This window comes from Glycine max, chromosome 17 (genome assembly GCF_000004515.6).
Source record: "Glycine max cultivar Williams 82 chromosome 17, Glycine_max_v4.0, whole genome shotgun sequence".
NCBI lineage: Eukaryota > Viridiplantae > Streptophyta > Magnoliopsida > Fabales > Fabaceae > Glycine > Glycine max.
In genome coordinates, this window is record NC_038253.2 from 41,023,797 (window position 1) to 41,047,743 (window position 23,947).

The 23,947-nt window shown below is 33.5% G+C and overlaps 4 protein-coding genes across 6 annotated transcripts; 1 reads left to right on the plus strand and 3 right to left on the minus strand.

Moving 5' to 3' along the window:
• The first annotated feature begins 2,217 nt into the window (after positions 1-2,217).
• LOC100807827 (B-box zinc finger protein 20) lies at positions 2,218-4,167 on the plus strand. Its single transcript, XM_003550360.5, has 3 exons — positions 2,218-2,716; positions 2,818-3,216; positions 3,639-4,167. The coding sequence occupies exons 1-3, from the start codon at positions 2,384-2,386 to the stop codon at positions 3,888-3,890; spliced, it is 984 nt and encodes a 327-aa protein (XP_003550408.2). The 5' UTR covers positions 2,218-2,383; the 3' UTR covers positions 3,891-4,167.
• Positions 4,168-7,193: 3,026 nt separating this feature from the next.
• LOC100778417 (late embryogenesis abundant protein M17) lies at positions 7,194-8,228 on the minus strand. The gene has a single exon (XM_003549402.4). It carries the CDS (start codon positions 8,196-8,198, stop codon positions 7,635-7,637), a length of 564 nt encoding a protein of 187 aa, XP_003549450.1. The 5' UTR covers positions 8,199-8,228; the 3' UTR covers positions 7,194-7,634.
• Positions 8,229-10,499: 2,271 nt separating this feature from the next.
• Positions 10,500-14,667, minus strand: LOC100778956 (protein ACCUMULATION AND REPLICATION OF CHLOROPLASTS 6, chloroplastic). Of its 3 annotated transcripts, none has more exons than XM_006601268.4 (7): positions 14,115-14,667; positions 13,614-13,838; positions 12,860-13,120; positions 11,799-12,756; positions 11,511-11,647; positions 11,255-11,297; positions 10,884-11,042 (listed from the first exon to the last, which is right to left on the minus strand). In XM_006601268.4, exons 1-7 carry the CDS (start codon positions 14,622-14,624, stop codon positions 11,029-11,031), a joined length of 2,148 nt encoding a protein of 715 aa, XP_006601331.1. In that variant the 5' UTR covers positions 14,625-14,667; the 3' UTR covers positions 10,884-11,028. The 3 variants fall into 3 exon arrangements, with proteins under 3 accessions (XP_003549451.1, XP_006601331.1, XP_006601329.1); XM_006601266.4 differs by having other exon boundaries at positions 11,036-11,171; XM_003549403.5 differs by lacking the exon at positions 11,255-11,297 and having other exon boundaries at positions 10,500-11,042.
• Positions 14,668-17,646: 2,979 nt separating this feature from the next.
• Positions 17,647-20,918, minus strand: LOC100808362 (probable 1-acylglycerol-3-phosphate O-acyltransferase). The gene is made up of 9 exons (XM_003550361.5): positions 20,613-20,918; positions 20,214-20,450; positions 20,080-20,126; positions 19,863-19,981; positions 19,621-19,769; positions 18,862-18,971; positions 18,651-18,750; positions 18,119-18,242; positions 17,647-18,030 (listed from the first exon to the last, which is right to left on the minus strand). The coding sequence occupies exons 1-9, from the start codon at positions 20,759-20,761 to the stop codon at positions 17,905-17,907; spliced, it is 1,161 nt and encodes a 386-aa protein (XP_003550409.1). The 5' UTR covers positions 20,762-20,918; the 3' UTR covers positions 17,647-17,904.
• Between the last annotated feature and the right edge of the window lie 3,029 nt (positions 20,919-23,947).

Genomic DNA, 23,947 nt, shown 5'->3' on the forward strand with positions numbered 1-23,947 from the left:
TGATTCTCATCATTCCCTCCTTCTTGGAAAACATTTGTCCTCAAATGTCCAAGATCATCACCGGGTTCAAGTACCACTTCCTTCCTTTTCTTTTGGGCTTGCTTGGCATAGCTTTCATTCTTCTTTGCAATTTGCACCTTCACTTGGTCATACAATTTTTTTACATACGCAACTTTGGTCTGTGCATCCTTATGCTGAGTCTCTTGGGGCTTGCTGTTGTAAGTTGGCTTGTTAGGCAATGAAGCTTCTAGAAGGAGATCAACTTGATGTTCTATGCTTCTTGAAGGTGGCAGTCCATGAGGAATCTCCTTGGAAAAGACATCTTTAAATTCCTGCAATAAGGGTTGAACACTAGGAGAAACATAAATAGTTAACTGATTAGAATTATCACTCTCTCTCTTTTGTGTATCACTCTTTTCCTCGGGTGTATCACTCTTCTTTTTCATATTCCTTTGTGGAGCCTCACTATTTTCTTTCTCTTGTTCTCTCTTTTCTCTCATTCTGATTTGGTCATCACACACTTCTCTAGGGGATAGAGGTTTAAGAGTAAACAAGGAAGATTTGGTCAACAAACGTTGCATTTGTGTAGTCCACGCGTCCAGAAATAAGCGTTGAGATTCATCCAGTTGATGATATACACCACCATTGTCACCAGCTCTTGCCATGATTAAGGAACAAAGAATTTTGCAGTAAATTAAAAAAAAATTCAGGACCTCACCACACTCTACTCACGTGTTTCTCTCTTTAATGGTAGTTCACTCGTGTTTGATGCTCTCAATATAGGCTTTTGTGTGATGTTTTCACTCTTGCCTTTTACCACTCACTCCCTCTTAAGTTCCTGGATAGACCGAATTAGACACACAAGGTAATATAAAATAAAAGGAAAGACAATAGAATTATCAGAGTAACAGATTTGATTTGGGATAACAACTTGGACTTGATTTGGATAGCAGATTGGATTTGATTTGGATAACAGATTAGATTTGGATAACAAATCTGATTTGGATAATTTTTTTTGATTTGATTTGATTTGGATAATAGATCAGATTTGGGATAACAAATTAGATTTAATTTGGATAACAGATATGATAACAAATAAGATAACAGATAGGATAACAGATAAGATAACAGATATGACAACTAAAATTCAAATGCTCATAACTTTTGCTACGATTGTCTGTTTGAGGCCCACTATATATCAAAACGTTCAGAATTCAGAGGAGAATCTAGATAAGGGGATTTGTTCCACGATTTTCATTCAAAAAAAAACACCTCTAAATGCCTCAATTTCGTGTTCAAAGATCAAACACCCACTTTTTTTTTTCAATTTTTTTTTTGCAATTTTTTTTTTGACACAGTGTGAAAGACACAAGAAACAAGAACAAGGATGTGACAAGAACAAGAACGCAAATAACAGAACACAAGACGCAAACAAAAACGAAACAAGATGTAAACAAGAACGCAAATAACAGAACAAGGACAAAAACACGAACCTAGACAAATTACGAAGAAAAAATAAAATAGGATAGGATAGGATAGGATAGAACCTGTATCAAGAGCCAAAGCTCTGATACCAGATGATGTGAATCTTACGGGGCGGATCACTTGATACAGGCTGTAGAGTTTTTGGATGACGCCACTTCCGGTGAAGGAAGATAAGTCAGGGTAGACGCCACAAGGATTACCTTGATAAGTCTGATAATTGGTTCAACAAGGAACCCAGAGAGAAACTCTCACCAAATTTTATCAAAATGCCAAAAGTTTTTTTATTCAAAACAAAAACCCATACTTATAGTGTAGCTAAACAAAAAGATAAAAATAGACATGGGCCTTTTAAACAGTTTGGGCCAAAATTACAATAAAAATAAATTATAACTAAAAAGAACATATTTATTATGGGCCTTCAAATTAATCTTGGCCTTCAGCATCAATTAATAGTCTTGATAGTGTCTCTGCCTCTGGGCCTTCATCCTTCTCCACTTGGGCCTTCATCCTTCTCCACTCGGGGGCTTTGTCCTTCTCCACTTGGGCCTTCGTCCTTCTCCACTTGGGCCTTTAGACTGTATTTGGCCTGTTTCATGATTCTCATCAGCTTTCCTTTGTGGTGCAAGGGTTCATGTCCGTGTCCTAATTCGATTTCTCTCACAAATTTGAAAATGTGATTAATATCTTCACACATAATATAAAAGTGAAGTGAAATTTTTATTGGCATGACCCTCTTTGATTTCGGGGATGGGAATTGTAGATAGAAATTTTTATCCTTAAACTGTTTTTTAGGTATCTAAAAATCAAGAGTGATCGATCTTAAAACTGATAATAATTACAACAAAAGTATTTCTTTTTTTAGGGGGAAAAAAGCAAGAAGGATCTTGGATGGTGGTGAATGGATGGCTCATTTATCATAGTAGTGCTTCCTCCTTTACCATTTGACCATATTTATCCATCTCAATCACTTCCCACTTTTTATGAGCATTGGCCAACCCCCACGCTTCCTTTATTCTCCCTCTCAAGCTTCAAGCTACTCACACCAATGAAGATCCAGTGCGACGTTTGCAACAAACACGAGGCCTCCGTCTTCTGCACCGCCGATGAAGCCGCCCTCTGCGACGGCTGCGACCACCGTGTCCACCATGCCAACAAACTCGCCTCCAAACACCAACGCTTCTCTCTTCTCCGCCCTTCTCCTAAACAACACCCTCTCTGCGATATTTGCCAGGTAAATCAATCAACCACTTTCTCTTCAAAAAAAAAAAACATTCACAGCTATTTATATATGTTACTTTGTGTTTGTTGAACATGGATTGTGTTGTATTGTAGGAGAGAAGAGCCTTTACATTCTGTCAGCAAGACAGAGCGATTCTCTGCAAAGAGTGTGACGTGTCAATTCACTCTGCCAACGAACACACCCTTAAGCACGATAGGTTCCTTCTCACCGGTGTTAAACTTTCTGCTTCTGCTATGCTTCGTTCGTCAGAAACTACCTCTGATTCAAACTCAAACCCTTCTCTTCTTAACTTTTCACACCAAACAACATTACTACCTCCATCTTCCACCACCACCACCACCACCAGCAACAACAACAACAACAAGGTTGCTGTTGAAGGAACTGGTTCAACTAGTGCTAGCAGCATATCGGAGTATTTGATAGAGACTCTTCCTGGGTGGCAAGTTGAAGACTTTCTTGATTCATATTCTGTTCCCTTTGGTTTCTGTAAGGTTTGAAAATTCTTCCTTTCTTTCTTCTTTCAATTATCATAAGTAATTTATGTTTATTTTTTTTACAAAACTTAGATACATAACCATAAGTATTATTGGTATGGTTCTTCTCTCATAATTGAAGTTTCATCTTAATAATCTATCTTGATCTTTGACGAAACCTTTATTATGTGTATTACCTAAAGAAACTCCAATTCTAATAGAAGAACACACCGAACCACATCAAAAGTATCAATGGAATTGTGTCTTTTTTTTTGTTATGTTAGTTCTTAGTTTTTGTTAACGAGGTAATTCGAACCTGCAATCTCTCCCTCTTTTTCTTATCCTTTCACCACTAGATGAATCTTATATCTCCCAATTCAATTGGGTATTTTTTATTTTTATGTTGTTTGTATATTTTGTAATGAGTTGATGAACTGCAGAATGATGAAGTGTTGCCACGGTTTGATGGTGAAATGGAGGGGCATCTGAGTTCTTTCTCAACCGAGAACATGGGGATCTGGGTTCCTCAAGCGCCACCAACTCTTATGTGTTCTTCACAAATGGATCGGGTGATAGTTCACGGTGAGACCAATATCAAAGGTAGCAGCAGATCAAGGTTGAAGGATGATAATTTCACTGTTCCACAGATTAGTCCTCCTTCCAATTCCAAGAGAGCCAGATTTCTGTGGTAGAAACAAATAAACAAACAAACAAGCCTCAGTTTCCATTCTCTTGAGGCAGAATTAACAACCCTCTTTGTTTTGTTTTGTCCCTTTTCTCTTTTTCTTACCCTGGCTTGTAGTTTACTCTGCCCATGTTTTCAATTTGGTTCAGTTTGACTTTTTTTTTTTCCCTTTTTCTTGTTTCTCCTCCCTCTTTCCCTACTGGGCTGTGTTTTGATAAATTTGTGCACCTTTCTACTAGTGATTGTAAATATAAACCTTTTCAAATGCATGTTGTTTTTTGACACATGTTTAGAAGAGAAACAACAGAGTATGAGCTTAATAGATATGTTGAGTAAAATTCCACGCAAAGTCAATCAAAAATCATTTTTATTCCACTTTTTAACATAGTTATATTAAAATTCAACATGCTTAATATATTATCAAAGTTTATAATAAATCATATGTTTCTTAAGAGAGCTACTATAAAAGTCTAACAAACTTACATGTAGAACAGTTAACAGTGTATAAAAATAATTCGAGGTTAATTAGGGGATATATTAGTTATTGAGAGTTTAAATATATGGAGAGATTTCATTTGAGGGTTTTATTGTTTGAAATCAGTGGGGAGCAGGAAGAGGGTATCTCAGTGTTTTCAGCAAGGAAAATGTTTTTTACTAGTGTAGTTGTACCCCTTTTGGTGAGGGGGGCCATGGCCATGGGGATGGGGATGGGTTGTTGGATGTTGGGCAGATAGAAATGAATGAGAGAAAAGGGGGTGATTGCACAGATGAATATATATGATGATGGTGATGGGATTGGCTAAAAGACAAGGACAGAGGGGAGAAGAGAGGGCCATGTATGGTGAAAAGGGTTTGAATGGATGGCATATGGCTTTGTCTGAACATAGAAAATACATTTGTAGGAGCAACCGTACCCCTTTCATCATTGTGCTATCACCCGTTTCAAAAGAGGAAATTAGTTGCTATGACTTCTACTCCAAAAGTATGTTTTTAGTTTCTATTTTCGTTTTCAGTTTACCCACTAAACACACAGACACTACCCCAATTAGTGCATGCCACAAGAAAGATGGTTTTTTGTTCTAAACCACGATAGTCAAATTCATAATTTTATTTAAATCAAAACAATCTCACACATTGATTCACGTATGTGATAATTTTTTAAAAAAAAAGATGTGTTCATTTATAACTATAGATGAAAAATTAATTATTAAGATTTTAATAACTTTAGTACGCTATCTTCTTTTTTTTATAAAATCTTTATTACACTTTCAATCGTACATTTTTTAATTGATGGATATAGTTATACCTTATTTTCTAAAATATATATCTTGACTTTAGAAAATTAATCCCTGCATGTGGACACAGTCTGACATGTATGTGCTATGCTCGTACGCATCCGGACAATAAATACTGTGGATGGGTACCATAGGCATAACTAGATTGCCCAAGGCAGATTTATCAACTTTTTATAGAGATATAACGAAAATATGATTCCCAAAAGACTTTATATAAATTTAAGATCTAAGCTAAGTACACACACTGCGTCTGAAGTGAAAGTGGCAAAGTGTGAGACGAATTAATCCTACTTTTTTAGTCATACTTAAGTTTTGAAGATAAAAAATCAAGAGAAATATTATTAACATATTTTTTTAACGCACTTTTATTATTGGTTAAAGTTTATTAAAAATCATATTTTTTTTAGGTTTCACATCTTATTTAACGACTCTCTTCTTTAATTTTATAATTTTCAATCAATTTTAATAAATAAAAAAATATGTATTAGAAGGAGCGTGTTGTAGCTTTCCTCAAAAACCAATTTTGACTAATTACAATTATATGAAATTGAATGTTCATGATATTGATTTTATCATCTTTACAAAATGAGAAGCCAGTCTAGATTATGATTTTGGTTATCCTGAACATTTTGTTTCTATTTGTGACATGAAGGGAAGGGGTGCTACAAATCCATGAATCAGTTTAGCAACATTCCCAGTCCCGGAGCAATAGAGGAGCCACAAGGATAGGTTGGCTTCGTGATGTTTGAAGGATAAGATGTTTTCCCAGAGTTGTATTGAATTTCTTCATGCAATTAAGAATAGCCTAAATAAGTAGAATGAGATATATTCGGATTATATTCAATTTTTTTGGTCCAATCACAAGTAAAAAAAAAAAAAAACTTAGTTGACTAATTTAATCAACCTTAGCTCAAACAATATGGTTGCACATTAAGACGATTATGTAGCAATATGTTTGATTTAGTGTCTCTTAATCAATTGATTTAAAGTTCAAATCTTAATTGGTCCTTGAATATAAAATAAATCATGTTAAAAGAAGAATATTCATCTTACATGTGCTCACAATAAAGATTAATCATTTCTTTCAATAAAAATTACTTTATACTAATATCATGATCAGAAAACAAAATTGTATAACCTATGAATGTCAAAAATGGATGCTGAATAGATATCTCAAAAAAGATAATATATATTTACCAAGAAGAAGAGACAATTGAAATATGGATTTCACACGGGCCAAAGAATTTTTGTTAAGGTCCCTTAGGATTTAGAATTCAGAATCTTAAGGTTCCTAAAGTATAGGGATAGACCCATAAGAGTCATCGTCATCGGAGGGACCTAGTTTATTTGATCAAAGATACAAATAGGCAAGTTCTTGTTGGTACGTGGAAAATCAATTGTCACCTGCAGGCTTACCGAAGCAATTAATTGGTATGAGAATGAGCCTCATTTTTGTTTAAGATCTCTCATTTCACAATCTGATGGCCGAAATTGACTGCCTAGAGTTGGTCACAACACAATAAACAAGAATTCAGATTCTCTTTCACACCTTAGTATGGTAACTCGAGACTGCAATCTCATGCAAAACCAGTTTACTTAGTATGTCATTTAACCAAATTTGCATGTAGATGTAATACGTAATCATCATCATGCAGCGCATCTTCTTCTTTTTTTTATGATGCAGCACATCTTTAATTTTAGCCAAATTTGCATGCAGCAATATCCTGATAATGTTTGGCTCTAGAAGATGCACCATCTTGCATTGCCTCTGCCATGGCCAAAAGTTTTTGTAATGTTATTTTTTAATTTAGTTTCAAGGCTTGAGCTTTTTTACATCAAACTTTAGTTGTTTTTTTGGTAGACTCCTACTTATATATACTATTTAGTTATGTCTCTAGACGATGTGAAATTTACAACACACATCTGTCACGTCAAAGACTTGCATTTTGAGCATGAGCTTTACAAAACTGAACAACCGCAAGGTGATTTAATGACAAATAGCAAATAGGCCCAACAACAATCACTTGCATAAGTTTTTTGACACCATCTTAAAATTTAGATGAGTTGGTATTGTTCTTAAAATCGATACATGGAGATGGATGGTCACACAGGTTCTATATTACTATTGATTACTAATTACTCGTCACAAATGCAAATCATAAGTATGGATGGCCACCTACTCACTAAAACAAGCATGAATACATGTGGTAGGGAGTTCATCCCTCGTTAACAACAATCTAATGTTAGATGAACTAAAATGGAAAAAGCAACACATACAAATAGTGCCATAGTGATCAAACCACACTCTCAAATCAGTGTCAACGTAATTCCCTACCTAAGAAATGCAATTAATGCATGGTACTGATTTTGATCCAAACCGTAATTTTGGATGAGTCAACATTAAATCATCAATAAGAATAAAAATTTTGACGAATTAGCTTGAGAAGATTTCAGGGTCAACGACAATGAGCCTTGCACATATGGTGGCAATCATAGAAACAAGGTCCACCACAGTGAAGAGGACAATCCAGCCTCAAGCCTCGGCACCTTGTTCTTGCCATGCATTGTGCATACTCCCCCATCCTATAGTCTTCATTATTTGATGTGTGATAATGCCTCACTCTTTGTTTCCCTTTGCCATGTCTTGCTTCCCTTCTACACCCCCATTTCCACCATCCACCACCTCCACCACCCCATCCCCATCCACTCCCTCCTCCACCACCGCCACCGCCACCCCCTCCCCCACCGCCCCATCCCCATCTAAACCCTCCTCCTCCTCCTCCACCACCACCACCTCCTCTATAATACCAACTATCTTTGCTTGTGTTGAACAAAACTTCATTCAAGGAAAGATTATGTTTTCCTTTTAATCCATTCCTTTCACCTTGATGTGAGAGACTTGCTAAAGTGTCATTGCCTTGACTACGATCTGTGACATTTTTCAGCTCTTCACCTCTAAGCTCAACAATTGTCACCACAAGGATTAAGCATAGAACCCGAAAATTTCTCAAGGCCACCATCTTTTTGACACGCTATAGAGAGAAAAAGGAATGTTTAATGTGAAGCATTTGTGACTGTTCAATATATGCTTTTCCATCAACAGGTCCCCACTTGACCGGATCTTCGTATAAAATATTCCAAAAACACTTTTAGGTAGTAAAAATTGAGATGCCTTAGCCTTCACTTTGTCCCCACAGGGAAAATATCGTAGCAATGAGTTGTTTCAAACACTTGTTCTCTTTGCTTGGCTGCCACTCCTGCCCCATTCTCCAATGGGGTGATAGAGATTGTTCGAATTTCCTCAAAAGATGCATTACAATGCTTAACAGATCTTTATTAACAGCTTTAAGAAGACACTTTTGAAAGTTTCGTCAAATATATGATCAAAGCTATATCTATTTTCTATATATAACAAAAACTTTACAATATTAATAATTGTAGCAGTTGAGATTATAAAAGTACTACAATTATTATAGAAAAAAGGAATATCAAACAGAAAATGCAGCGCTAGATTGCTTGTTTTTCATTAGCATAATTAAACTTTTGCAGTAATATTATTGTGGAAACGATCTAATTTCCGGTTTAATAAAAAGGGGAGTTCAAATAAAGTGGAAACGACCCTGAGAAAGTTCTAAATTATGTTCAATTCATTCAACCAAACAAGTTATAGGTACGTAATGGAATACAAAACATAATTGGATTCACAGTGTAGCCAATCTGATCCCATTTAATTTTAAGGTATTTAGTTTATGTGACATCATTATTTATAGTCTTCAAGCATAATATTAGGGAATTTTGGCCAATAGAATATCCATGCATCATGTGCAAACGACAAAAAGGACTTGGATATAACAATATATATGGACCCTCATCGACTTATCATGCACCATCAATGTACGTGCTACCCTTTGTCCTGCTATAGTGCTTGCTTGGCCTTTAAGCCTACGATTCCGGGGAACGTATATCAAAAGATATTCGATCTGCATATACCATTATTGCAAAATACATGCTTCGTGCCTCCGACCGTTCACGTGATATCCATTATATCAAGGTAACCAAGTATAACGAATTTCTTGGTATATCCATATGATCGATGCATCAAAGTAGTAACTACGATCATCTTTTGAAAGTTTCATATCAAATATGATCAAAGCTATATCTATACAACTATATGTCTATATCTATCAAATGTATGTAAGCACCTTGTATTCCTACAATATTCATTCAGGGATCAGAATTCAGAATTCATTCCTGATAAAAATATCCATGATGAATCGTTTGCTTATCGATTTTCGAACACAATATTGTAAAGAAATGGCGGTAAATCTAAATATATGTATAAACAAGAGTTTTGGAAACAATTCGCTCCTAACTCGCTTTAGATACCAAGGTTAAGGATCTTTAGCCTCAATTTGGGAGTACAATTAAAAGTCTCGACCAGTAAGCTTCAAGCACCCAGCCCCCAATAAGACCCTGTAACCACGTAGTAGAACCCGAAGCAATCTAATATCAAAAGGAGAATATATGTTTAACTATTCCTTAGAGGTTAAGGGAGTACTTGGTTAAATAAAATGTGTGAATTATTATAAATTTTTTGGTATTATCTTTATTCTCACAGATAAAAATAATTATTCTTTAGAAGCATTTTGGTATTTCCTCTCAGTTAACAATGACTGTTTTTGTAGTGGAAAAATGAAGTTTCTTACCGATCAATAACTTGACCCAATATGGACCCGACAAGCTTCAAGACAACGTTCCAAAATGAAAGTTGATAACTCGATAACCAACTGGATAACAACTTAGTAGAAAGTAGTTCTTCAGGAATGGATCCTCTCATGTGGAGAAGACGGTCGTGTTAAAATCTCACCTTTATTGCAAAAATATAGTAAACTGATAAAATTAATTGAAGGGCTAGGATCTTTTGCACTGATAATGTCACAATAGAGGATCCATTTCCCATTTGTCATTGGTTTAGACCGTCTAACAGTTATTACTAAGTGTGTTATCAATTGAATTGACACGGAATTCTTACAATTTAACTAATAGTCTCAAATTTAAACCGTGTGTTAAATATTTAAATCTTTGATGTGTATAATAGTCCTTCGAGCATAATTATTTTTTGTATAGGACACAGGTAATCTATATTCAGAAAAGGAATAACACCTAACTAATAATCTTCAAACATGGAAGCTTAGCTAATAATTTCCACAGTGAAGGACTTTAGTTAAATTTTAATAGAATTAGACATTAAAGTGGTTAATTACAATCTCGAACTAAAGATTTATTCATTTGGTAATTATCTAAACATGGACAATACTAAATTTCCTATTCATTTTATCTCATTTCATTTCATTTCAGCCTCCCTTCCAAACAAAGGCAAGTAAAAAAGGGGGTTTGACATCCTAACTGGATAATCGTAACGACAAACACCGCGAGTATTTACAGCTTGACTGTTGTACGTGCTTGAAAAGTGCACAACGTTTATACCAAAAAAAAAAAAACACATATAGGCAGTGGTTGTAGGGTGATCAGAAGTGGGATAACCTGATATACATACGAGTTACATAATCTACTTAGGACTCAAGGACAGCTCCTTCAACAATTTTCCACCCTGGACCTGTAAAAGACATCTCATATCTTGTTGTGTAGGTTCTGCTGTTAGAAGCATCATGTTGTGGATGACCTATGGCATTCAGGTGAATAGACTCTTTGAGAGTTGTTTCCACCACTGCACGGCGCCCATTCTGTGAGATGGTCACACTATCGATGTTGAGGTCTTCCAAGGTGTAGTCGTAGGACCAACCACGCTCTGCAATCTCACCAGCACGATCTGTCCATATCTTCAACATCTCACCGTCCAAAACCTACCAGGTCTTAACTTTCAGAAAAACTTCATACACAGAAATATGATAATTCACTGCATAACTGCCTCATGTCAAGACTGTTGCCAGTCAAAGAGCAAGCGAATGTTGCAATGGAGGGGGCTGGAACCCCTATCATGTAAATGAGTTGGTTTATTATAAAGATTGTGCAATAGTCAGTTTTCACTAGAAAAAAAATATATAAAAGTGCTTACAGCTACTCACAATCCCTGCTTTCCAAAACTCCAAAAGCATGGCCTAAATGGTATGGTATCACATCTTATCAGATTGGGATTTCAAATAAAAAAAACAATAAACACCATAAAGAAAGTAATTGCACAAGACGCATAATTGCATAATTTCCATATTTAACATAACCGTGGGAGGGAAATCAGTTTATGGATCATACTCAAGCTTATTTTTTTAAAAGTTATCATCTCCATTTTTATGCAGACCACTCAAATTCCTTACCTCATGTAACCTTCCCATGCAATGATCAGGTCCAAAAGCTTCGGATTTTACACTTTGCCACTTGCGAACTAGAGCCTCAGCAACCCTTGCATCCATTTTTGGTAGCTGCTCTACTTTTTCTTCATCTCCCAAGGAACCTGTGCAGTAATGAACAATTTAATGCATGGAATTTACGCTATGAACTTGTAAAACCTAATTATAGATTTGCAGCAAATGAATCATTCAGATCATCTATAATGAAATATATGTACTAATCTTCCAAATTGCAGATGTCTCCAAAAACCATACCTAAGTTGATAGTATCCGATGCCATTGCTGAACCAGTCGTTTTACAAAGCATGGGCAAGCCATTCCTAGAAGGTAAAAACTTCAAACCAACCAAAGTTACCAGTCCAATTACAACACCAGCACACATGATCTGCACACTTGCATTTTTAATTTCTTCAGTAATAAATTCACCTTCACTTGTCTCAGTAGTATTTTTTATTCCAGAAACCTCAGCATTGACCGAAGAATCCTGATCTGATAATATCACAGGATTCTCACTTTCAGAAAAGCCAAAATCCTCATTCACACCATTTACTTGATGTTTCACAATTTGATCTTCAGAACCAACAGGAAATACCTTTTTCAATGCATTCATTACACTAGCCTGGACCTGGCTAATGACAGCAGTAGCCTCGGCTCCGATTTTTACTATGGCTGCAGCAGCAGCTAAGGGTGAATGGCTACCACCCTCCAGCCTCTCTAGATATCTCAGCACTGTTGAGTCATCATAGTAATCTCCAAGCTTGAATCTTGTTTCTTTTGTATCTCTAAACCTAGGAAAAACCACCTCCATCAGCCATGTCTCTAACAATTTACAGAGTCCAGGAAGATCACTGTCCTCATCACCTTTTTCATTTTCCATAATAAATTCTATAATAGATGGGTTTCTATAAGGAGAGCTATCAGTATCTAGTCCTAACCATGACCGACATTGATCCAGCTCCCCAACAAGCAGTGCACAGAGACCCCTTTCTAAAGCAAAATCAATCTCTCTAATCTCCTTGGGAATATAAACAGAGGGAGCATTCCTCACAGCTGTAATCTTAGTCTGTTGAAGTTGTTGGAACAAGTTATCAGCATCTTGAATAAGATGCGGCTTTTTACCCACAAAAGCTTGTGCAACCAGTGCAAGTGCAACTCCATATGCTTCGAAACTTTCAGCTGGAATATTACTTGGTGTGGCTACAAAAAGTTCAACCTTCAAAAGAAGATTGAGGGTAAGAAGAAAATGATAAATGAAAACTCTTTATAAATAAACATGAAAGTAAAAAGAAAAATATGTAAAAAATGTTTATGGACACCTGTTCAGCCGCTGTCATGTGTAAGAATGACTCATTCATGAAGTCTTCACGGGTGAAACCCCCAGCAAATGCTGCTGCACCCCCTCCTCCAACAGCCCACAAAATGTTACGGACACCAAGAAGACCTTCCCCACGCCGTGCTCGATGTTCATCATCAAGAGGCAAGGCTAAAAGTTCCAAAACACAATGTGGGGTTATCTCTTCTAGCGTCTCATCTATTTGTGCTTGTAAATCTGGAGCTAGGCTGGTTGCTCCTTCTTCCTACATGATCAGGTAGGTTATTGTACAGCAATTGCAATGCAACTACAACATAGAAATTTTCAAGATATATTATATACACATTATGTGTTAACACATTGCCTTATAAATGGCATATCAAGAAGTTAAAAAATAATTTTAATTTCAGAACAACTATTTGGTATGAGTTTATGATGAATTGGTTATTCAGGCACAGCCATACATGGCAGAGGGCAGAAGTAAAAAGTGTTTATGTCCAGCAAAATCACAACACCTAAAAGATTTCAATAAGCATGCGCAGTTGTAAAAGTGTACAATGTCAACCAATTAGTAATCATCCTAGGTTTGACTTTTAAATAGTTATTAGAAAAGTCAACAAATTTACTTTATATGGTGGTTTGTGATTCAATGACAATGTAAAAAAATCCTTACACCATCAGTGCATATATTATTTATTCTATTAATTACTTATATTGTGTTTAAAGGAACAAACGGAGCATATAAGAGTGTGAATCACCAGCAAAAGCTTCAACGCCCTCTCGAGCATCTCACAGGCCGCAATGAAATCCGGTGGGGACAAAGCCATAGCATCCCTTGACACATCAACAAAAGCAAGCGCCATAGCCAACACAACATCCTGCTTAAACGTCTTTGGCAACCTCTCCCTAAGCAAACCCTGCCCAATCTCAAGCACAAGCTCTGTCTCTCCAGCTTCCTGCAACACACACAACGCTCCAGGAACCTACCAACCAACCATTTCAGTCACCAATGAAACCAATCAGAAATCAAACTACGTTCCATTAAGAAAAAGGAATAGAAAATAGAAGCCTTAATTAATTACACTTTTAGTTCCTACTATCGACATATTATTCTTTTTTTTTCCGCCAATTTGATCCTGCACTATTCTAATTGTACAATTGAACTATAATGCATTGCTGCCACAACAACATTTCTCTAAACGACACGAATTGCACAATAAAACAGTTAGAGATCGAATTCGCCATAGAGTGAATTATACTTTGTCGAAAGGGATTTGAGTGAGAATGGCGGCGTCTTCGTGGTCGTCGACGAGGCCTTGATTGTACTCTCTTCTAGAAGCAGGGTCCGCTAGGGTTTCGCAGGCGGCTTGGAGGATTTGGCGGCGGCTGATTAAAGCGTCGTTGCTGAAGGCGTACTGAGGAGGCTTCGAGAACTTGGCCTCGTAGGCCCTGCGAATGCCGTCGCCGAGGAAATGTAATTCGGCGCCGAGGACTCGGTACAGGTCGAGAGGGATGGAGACGTAGCGCTCCGGAGGGTCGAGGCTGGGAGGGACGGAGGAGGGGCTGAGAGTGACGGTGGAAGTGGCGGCGTCGCCGAGGAATTGGAAATCGGCAATGAGGCGCTCCGCCCATTTGCTGGTGGCGGATAAGGAAGCGCCGCCGCGGGAGGATGAACGGAGGAGTTTGTTAGGTTTTGTGAAACGTTGTAGTGTCGTTGTTGGGTGCGGAGTGCAGAAAGCGAGGCCAGCGCGAGGGAGCACCGTTTCCATTGAACTTAACTTAAACCCTGCTGCTACACTAACACTATCGTATCGCAATGAAAAGGTTTATAGGATTCACTATTTTATATTTATATTCTTACAAAGTATATGGGAAGATTTTATGGAAATCGAATAAATAAATGTAATTGAAACTTTAAGTCATTAGTTGAAGTCATATTAAATTTAATTTTTTTAGTAAGGTATTAAATTTAAATATAAAAAAATATAATTGAAATGAAAACTCAATTAAAAATGATAAATCAGATTTTTAATAGAGCTCAGTTATCAGTAAAGTTAATAAATAATCTTCACTAATCAGTAAAAGTTGGAAATGAAAATAAAATATCACCGATTGACCCAATTTTGTTCTTGTTTATTTTTCAGTTAATACCATAATCGTCGAGTATTGGAACACACTGAGTTTGATGGTTAATGTGATACGTTTGAATTGCTAAAAAGACACGATAAACAAAATAATACTGAAGTAGCTGGGTCACAAGATAACTTTTTATATTGTATGTTATTTTTTTGGTAGTCGATGTCCAATATAAATAATTTTGTATTGTATCTTGTTTGATGTGCTTTTATATTGGACAAATTAATGTAAATTTTACAATAAAATTCTATGTGCATTAATAGCACATTGATGATGCAACAGATGAGAGGCACCTCTACAGAGGACGCGTGGCCCACCGGGCATAGGGCCTGGTGGTGTGAGGTTGCCACAAGGTCACGGTGACGATGGCGGCAACACAACATGGCCTCGCCAAAGTTGGCCAAAAGAAAAAAAAAACAACGAGAAGGAGGAAGATGACCATGTAAATATTTAAATAAATTAACAATAGAAGGAAAGAAATAATGAACAAAAAGGAAACAACAGCAGTCCATGCGGTCCTCGCCCACAACCAAGGTGCCCATGCCGACGGCCAAGTTGGTCCTCACTGGCAACCAAGATACGATCGTTTGGAGAGGAAAGTTTAGAGAATGAGACACATATGAAAAAAGAAAAATGAAGTGGGATAATGAAAAGTCAGAAAATAAATATACTATATATTTTTATTTTGGTTAGACAATGGACAAAAAGTTATACGGAGTGAGTTACAAGTTTTTTTTTTTTATTTGTCCAATTCATCATTCTTTATTTTATATTATCTTTCAGTTATTTTTTAAATCAAATATTAGATAAATATTTTTATCTTGTCCAATCTTTTAATTTTTAGCTAATCAAATTCACTTAGTAGATTTAAGTTCCGATCTTGTATCCACTTAATATTGTAATTGTAGGTTTGAATAATCTTTACTCTTTCTAAATCCATGGTTAAATAATTAATAAGTAGAACATTTTTACTTGTTGGACTACAGATTAATTACTGAAAAATGTGTTATCACTTTTTCAAATAAAAGCTGCGTACAATTAATATTTTTTAAAGGTACTAGTTAGTAGTATTTTTATATTTTGGGATTTTATTCACACTTTTTTTTTCTCTTAGCATCTCTTTTTTAATCTTTGTATTTCTTTTTTCAAAAATATTTTTAATGAGAATTAATTTTCAAAACATATTTGTGAAATTATGTAAATACATTTTTAATCAGAGTCAAGTGATTTAGCATAAGTGATTAATGTATTATGAATTTGATTCTTGACGAAAATAATTCTTTGTCATATTTTATTTTTCTTAACCAAATTCTAAATTAGTTAGGATTTTTTTTCCTCTAAAGATACAAGGATTAAAACAAAAAAAATATATAAAATTTAAATAAAAAAGAGAAATTTTACAAATCGAATCTCCTATTGAGTCACGGGAGTTCATCTAAGATTGAAATGGTATGTAGTTATTTTTCAAACTCTATAGATTTTGGCCGTTAGAATATTAAATTTTTTTTATTAAAAAAATTTAAATAACTTTACCATTGAATCTATCTAAGTGTGTTTGAACTTGTTTGAGTAAAATTAATTTTGATTGAATTAATTTTAAAATGATGTAATTTATATTTGAATATCTTTATTATAAAATTAAGTTAGAAATAAAATTTAATATAAAATTTTAGATTTAATATAAAAGTTATTTAAAATTATTTCAATTCAAGATTAATTTTCCGAGAATCAAATCTTAAATTTATCTTTGATGTAAAATTAGATATATAAAAATATATTTAAAATTAATTATGAACTCAAAATTAATTTTTAAACGTAAAATTACACCAAATTGCACATGATTCTACTTATTTGTTTTCCTTTAACTGGATATGGAGATTATCAATTGTGTCCCACAGGCTGCAGCTTTGGCCTATCAATATAGAAATTAGAAATCTGCAAAGTCATATTTGTTATCCTCACTAAGATGCGTCCTTGTCAAATTAGAAACTTCAGTGGCACTTCCACGTGCTGACTGCTGATATATGCGTTGGGTTTCGGTTTAATGTTTTTGTCAATAATTAAAATTATTTATTTTATTTTCTAATATAAATTAAATACTCCTCTCGACTCTAGACTAGAGTGAGGGTAAATAGTGCGGGAAAGCTGTCTATAAATATGATAATCACTGTCTATATGATATGATATTTTAATAATTAAAAAAAGGTTCAACCAAGATAATGCGTACGTATTATTTAAACTTATTTTAAAAATTATTTATTTTTGGAGAAAAATTAATCTATACCAACCATGCTACAAGATTTCTCAAATTATTTTATTTTTTTCATTTGGAACCTTAATGATTTGGATAGAAGTATGGTACTTGATAGAATATTATGGCGGAAGTTGATCCATGTAACCGACCCCACCTAGTGGGATAAGGCGTTGTTGTTGTTGTCATTATTGTTAGAACTCTTAACAAGAGAGGAAAAAGAAGAAAAAAAATGCGATACCTCTTCAAACCAGCTAAGAAAATTGTGAAAAAGAGAAAAAAAAAATAACGAAATTCTCTCAACTATGTTACATTATGAGATTTAAATGTCGTTTTTTTTTTTTTCTTTCTCTTTTCTTATTCTTCAACAAAACAATTGAGATCATAAAAAAATAAGTGTATATATGTAAACACTGAGTTTGTATAATTGTATTTATATCATAGTTGATTCTAAATTTCTATTGATAACACAATAAATAAACAACCTAATAGCCAGTTATAGTGAGCACATGTTTCAGTAATGAAAAATATTTTACACATCATTATTTTTTGAATTGCCCTTGCAACTGTAAATTTCCATTTAAGCATGAATAGGACATGGCTTGAATTAAAGGAATTTAATTTTAATCATGCTCATAGACAGCACTACACAAGATTATACTCTATGCAGAGGTTAGCCCTTCAGGAAGGGATTCAGTGTCTTGATCAGGCCTAAGAAACCTTCTACAGGCATAAAACACTGCTGAATGGAAGCCACTTGGGTTGTCAATGAACACAAAGTGCCCGGCCTGCAACAAGTAAATGAAGTTTGTTAGTCCAAATAATATTCATATTCAAGTTGCTTCACTGTTTGGGAAAATGGAGAAAGTGAGATACCTGGGGAACCCTAAGGATTTCACATGGAACATTCATTTGTTTGCGAGCTTCTTGCGCACCTTCATAATTCATCCAGTCCTGAAAACCATATATGAAGGTGGTGGGCACCTTCCACTCTGATGCACTGTGAAAGCAGAGAGAAATGGAGGCTAAAAACATCACATCAAGTCAAGAGTACACGTAATAACTCAAGTATAAGAGGAGTTGTTAATTTGAAGCTATAGAGAAATTAAAGTCTTGACACGACCTCGGCTAAAGCACATGGTCATATGGCACAGCAGTAGAAAATTATGTGGTAAAACTTTTACAAGTTCAAAATTTTGGATGTTTACATGGGATTTTCAAACCTCATAGCCTGGTTTACAATTTCTTACAGGAGTTCCATATTGAATCAACCCACAAATGCTTTCTGAATAACATTGATTTACTAATAACAACCATCCAGTTAAAAGACATATTGTATTTTGATGTAGAAGTGCAGAAATGTAATGTTAATTCAATAATCAACATAGCAGGAAGATGATCACCAAACCTGTGAAGTAGAGGTGACCTCGGGAGTGCTCCAAATGAAAATATATATTTTAAGCACAGCTCGCCACTGGCTTTGGCTGCTAAAGTATGGTAAACATAATCTGTAACAGCAAAAAAACCAAGACAAGGAAATATACTGTTATGAGTACTCCAAATAAGAAATGTAGTCTTACAGCTAAACCATGTATTGATGGTTATCAAGCTAACCATACCTGTCAGTAAACTCGATTCAGATTCTGCCAGCATTTCCCCAGTTGTATATGTAACAAACCTGGCACTTGTATACTTGCGAACCATACCAGGACCCCAAGGACCTAAACCTCTGCCATAAAATATGAGGAAAAATATTAGACAGAGATAACCCCCCTCTTTCACTGCAAGTCTGCAACCAACCACCCAACATATTTGGTAGGAATACTGCAATGCAACAATTTGCAACACCAGAAGTAGGTTCCATATGAAAGTAACTAGACTGAGCAAAAAAGTTCTATACAAAATGATTCCATCGATTACCTAGGGATAATATTTAACACCACCCATCATTCAATATAGAGAATATGAATTCAAGTCAATAGTTGATGTCTACTTCTGTAACAATGCCACTAGAAGAGATAACAAAGACAAAGAATCAGAAGCATTAACCTGAAAATGTAAGTAAAATGTATTGTGCATATTATCATCAGATATGAAATACAATCTCAATGACAACTTGACATTATTTGAAAACATTTTTAAGATTTGGGTGTTCATGCATCTAGTGATCAAATAATCAGACACAGTAATAAAAAAAATTAAAAACCAACCATATGTACACCAAGGTAGGCAAAAGAACTGAAATAATAAAGGAGTGTCTTTTATTTCCTACTGTCTCGATATTTTTCTTTTTCTGAATGATGTTTCCTTGTAGCTTAAGAAAAATGATAAAGTATACATAAAAGAGGATGGAAAAAATAGGGATACCGTAATTCTACCTGATGATTCTCTGAGGTGTAAAATTAGATTCCCATATTTGGTTCAGGATTGATCCTTTCCATGTTGATAACAACTTTGTAATTCTTTCTGATTCTGATGAAAATCCAGCAGGTCCCACCAGAATCAAGTGCTTTACATGCTCAGGGTGCTATACATAAGTTGTAAGATTACATCAGAACAACAATCTAAAAAGGAAGAAAACCAAAAAAGTCATTTTAACGCAATGTAGAAAGAAATTCACCTTAAGTGCATACTTGGAAGCAACATAACCACCAAAAGAATGCCCAAGTAGTATAAAATTGCTCAGGTTTTTGGCCTTTCTCCATTCCTCAAAAGAATCAACGAACCACGCCTCAGTTTCTGATATATCAAGAAGAAGTTTAGCATTTTGCCACAGTAAATTCAAGTTAAGCAACAACATTAAACATTCCCAATTCTGAATCAACTCTGGTTCTGACCTTCAGTGCTTCTGCATGTAAAGTCAGGCCTGCTAGATCCACCCCAACTGCAAAAAAAAAAAAGTGTCTAATTGAATAATCAGTTTTCACAAAACACTAATATGGAATTGTGAATGAAGAGAAGCAAAGTTCACCCAAGTTGATCAATAGCAATCACTCTGAAACGGGAGGCAAGGGCATCAAAATTGCGAAAAAAGAAACCCTGAGAAGCTGCATATCCATGAACCATCACCAGCGTAGGAGAATCATCCTTACTGTGAAACGTAACTGTGTTAATAAACCGTGGTTCATTGCTCGATGAACGGAACCATCTAACTTTGGAATCAGGTGGACCGGAACCTATATTGACCTGTTCTTGAACATATGGAGTCCTGCCAAAAAACGAAAAGGAAAACATCAGAGTAACAGATATTGGAAGGTTTAAGACCGTGGAAACAAGTGAATCATATATATTTATATATATATCCATGGTCAGAAGAGAAAAATGGGGTGTCTAGTAGTATAAGAAAGAATAGGGTTAGTGAATTGCGTACTTGACAAGAGAAAGAAGGCGTTTTTCAGCATTGATGATGTGATCGGAGGAAGTGGGGATCCAACGTAAGACGGAAGGCCAGAAACCTCGGGAGGTTGTTGAAGCAGCAGCAGAGGATTCGAGGTTGCTTTTGCCGATGTCTTCTGCCATTCCTGTTTGGATATTATGAAAGCAGAACAATGATGTGAAACGGAGGAGGGAAAAAACTACAGAAAGATACCAGAAACCGCTTACGCATACATATATATGAGATTATGATAAGCCATGTAGCTTAAAGAGAGTGATCATAACTACTAGAATGGCTCTCATTTAAGAAAAACTTTTTAAAACGTTCCCCTATATTAATAGTTCTTAAAAAGTGCTTTGATTTATCTGATATTTTATATATAAAATCTTTAGTCTATAAAAAAATATAATTCAATCTTTTAAATCGTGACACCTATATGTATTGAAAGAATAGTTTAGTCATTTATCAAATTCTTACTTAATTTTTTCTCTTCCTTTATTTTAGAGATTTTTCTCTTTTTCTTTTAGAACTTTTTTTTCTTTAAACATTTGTTTTTTTTTATCTTTAGTCTATCAAAAATATAATTTTAATCTTTCTTAAATTGTAAAAAATCACATTTATATATATTGAATAATACTTTGATCATTTATTAAATTCTCACTCAATCTTTTTTTTTCTCTCTCTCTTTTCAAAACTTCTCTTTCTTTAAGAGTTATTTGTTTTAACCTTTAGTCTATCAAAAATATAATTTTAACCTTTCTTAAATTGTGACACTTATATTTTAAAAGATATTTTGGTCATTTAACACATCCTCATTCAACATCCTCTCTCTTAACGTTTGTGTTCCTTTAATCTTTAATTTATCAAATCAATTCTAATATTTCTTAAATTGTGATACCTATATAGTGAAAAGATATTTTCATCATTTATCAAATCTTCACTCAACCTTTTTTTCTTTTTTTTCTCTCTCTCTTTCTTTTCAAAACTTATCTTTCTTTAACGTTTATTTGTTTTAACCTGTAGTCTTTTTTTTTTCTCTCTCTCCTTCTTTTCAAAGCTTATCTTTCTTTAACGTTTATTTGTTTTAACCTTTAGTCTATCAAAAATATAATTTTAATCTTTATTAAATTGTAACACTTATATTTTAAAAGATATTTTGATCATTTAACACATCCTCATTCAACCTTTTTTTCTCGTTCTCTCCAACGTTTGTCTTCCTTTAGTCTTTAATTTATCAAAAAATTAATTCTAACGTTTCTTAAATTATGACACCTATATATTAAAAAGATATTTTGATCGGTTATCAAATCCCCACTCAATCTTTTTTCTCTCCTTCTTTTTGAGATTTTTCTCTTCTCTTTTTTCTTTCTTTTAAAAATTGGTCTCTCTCTCGTTAACTAATGTTTAATTTATTTAATCTTTAACTTATCAAAAATACAATTTTAACTTTTCTTAAATTGTGAGCATACATATTAGAAGGATATTTTGGGTCATTTATCAAATCTCCACTCAATTTTTTCTCTCTCTCTCTCACTCAATCTTTAACTTTTTTTTTTACTCTTTGTTTTCTTTTTAAGTTTTATTCTTTAAATTATGACACATATAAATTAGGATACTTTTTTCATTTACCAAATGTTCACTAAACACTTTCTCTCTTCTTTTTTTTCCAGATTTTTCTCTTTCTTTCTTTTCAAAACTTTTTTCTCTCTCTCTCTTTAACATTTGTTTCCTTCTTCTTCTTTTTCTCTTTTTGCATTTTCTTTCTTAAATTATGACACCTATACATTGAAAAAGATATTATAATCATTTATCAAATATTCACTTAATATTTTTCTCTCTTTTTAAAACTTTTCTTTCTCTCTCTTTAATGTTTGTTTCCTCCTCTTTTTTTTTCTTTACATGTTTTTTTGTTTCTTTATGCTTTCCTTGTTTACGTTTTATTTCTTAAATTATGACACATATGTATTGAAAGGATGTTTTGGTCATTTATCAAATCTTCACTCAACATTTTCTATCTCTTTCTTTTTCAAATTTTTCTATTTCTTTTTCTCTTTTAAAACTTTTCTCTCTCTCTCTCTCTTTCAAATTTGTTTACTTTTTTTTCTTAACATGTTTTTTTTTCCTTTAAATTTTCTTTCTTAAATTGTGACACTTATACATTGGAAGAATATCTTGGTCATTTATCAAAACTCAACATTGTGACTCAATAATATTTTTTTTACTTTTAAATTTTATAAATTTATTTTAATTTATTTAGAAATTGTTTAAAAAACTTTGTTGAATGATTTTTATTTGAGATTGAAATATTTATGGTAAAAATTAATTAGGGTAATTAGTAAATTTATTTATTCAAAAATAATATTATATTTTTTTTAATAATTTCATATACAAAAATTAGTTAATTAATATTTATATGATAAAAAAAATTATATAAATATATAATAAGATATATTTTAAATTATTTATTAAATATATTTCTATCACATAATATTTTTAAATTAATTAATTAATAATATTGTAAATTAAATTAGTTTTCATTTTTTATGATAGAGACAGTAAATTTCCTTCACAGGAAATAATTTTGTTTAAGTAGATATAAGGGACATAACTCTTTTTCTGAATATATATTTAAATATCATTTGTTAATATTTTTATTACAAAATAATATTTTTTGACTCTATGATTAATGAAATCATAAATTATTTTTTTATTAATATTTATATAATTATTTATATATTTGTTACATAATCTTTTGACTCTATGATAATAACATCACAAATGAATTTTTTATTGATCAGTAATTAAATATTAATGTTAAGCATTTTTTAACATAAATATAAAATAAATTAAGTTATCAAATATTCATAAAATAGTTTTATATAATTTCATCAATAATATCATAAATTAATTTAGTTCTGTCTTTTTTTTTAGACGCTATAAATATCACTAAAAGGAGACAATCATACTAGAAACCTATAATATTAGATGTTTCCTTATCACATAATATAAACAGGAAACATGTAATAGGAGAATTATAATAACTCATACCCATGTTCAAACAACTAATAAATAATTAAACTTATAATGACATTTTTGCCTGGTGACATTTGATAAAAAAAATACTTATTTATATCTATATATATACACACTATTTTTAAAATTTAATTTCATGTTGATTTCCTTTTAAATTCAAAAATATAAATATATTTTTCTATTGTTTGATTATATTCAAATATTTGATTTTTCTTATATGTTTTTTGGTTTATTTTTAAACAAATAATAAATTATTTAAAACAAACATGAATACGAATACGACGCCACGGCTAACT

Coding starts and splice junctions, on each gene's coding strand:
- LOC100807827 (XM_003550360.5), top strand. CDS start 2,384: ATGGATGGCTCATTTATCATAGTAGTGCTTCCTCCTTTACCATTTGAC. Junction 2,717..2,817: donor CTCTCTGCGATATTTGCCAG/GTAAATCAATCA, acceptor GTTGTATTGTAG/GAGAGAAGAGCCTTTACATT. Junction 3,217..3,638: donor TTCCCTTTGGTTTCTGTAAG/GTTTGAAAATTC, acceptor GATGAACTGCAG/AATGATGAAGTGTTGCCACG.
- LOC100778417 (XM_003549402.4), bottom strand. CDS start 8,198: ATGGTGGCCTTGAGAAATTTTCGGGTTCTATGCTTAATCCTTGTGGTG.
- LOC100778956 (XM_003549403.5), bottom strand. CDS start 14,624: ATGGAAACGGTGCTCCCTCGCGCTGGCCTCGCTTTCTGCACTCCGCAC. Junction 13,839..14,114: donor CTCAAATCCCTTTCGACAAA/GTATAATTCACT, acceptor GTTGGTTGGTAG/GTTCCTGGAGCGTTGTGTGT. Junction 13,121..13,613: donor GGGCGTTGAAGCTTTTGCTG/GTGATTCACACT, acceptor CTGATCATGTAG/GAAGAAGGAGCAACCAGCCT.
- LOC100808362 (XM_003550361.5), bottom strand. CDS start 20,761: ATGGCAGAAGACATCGGCAAAAGCAACCTCGAATCCTCTGCTGCTGCT. Junction 20,451..20,612: donor CGCCTTCTTTCTCTTGTCAA/GTACGCAATTCA, acceptor GTTTTTTGGCAG/GACTCCATATGTTCAAGAAC. Junction 18,751..18,861: donor TGAATCGAGTTTACTGACAG/GTATGGTTAGCT, acceptor TTGCTGTTACAG/ATTATGTTTACCATACTTTA.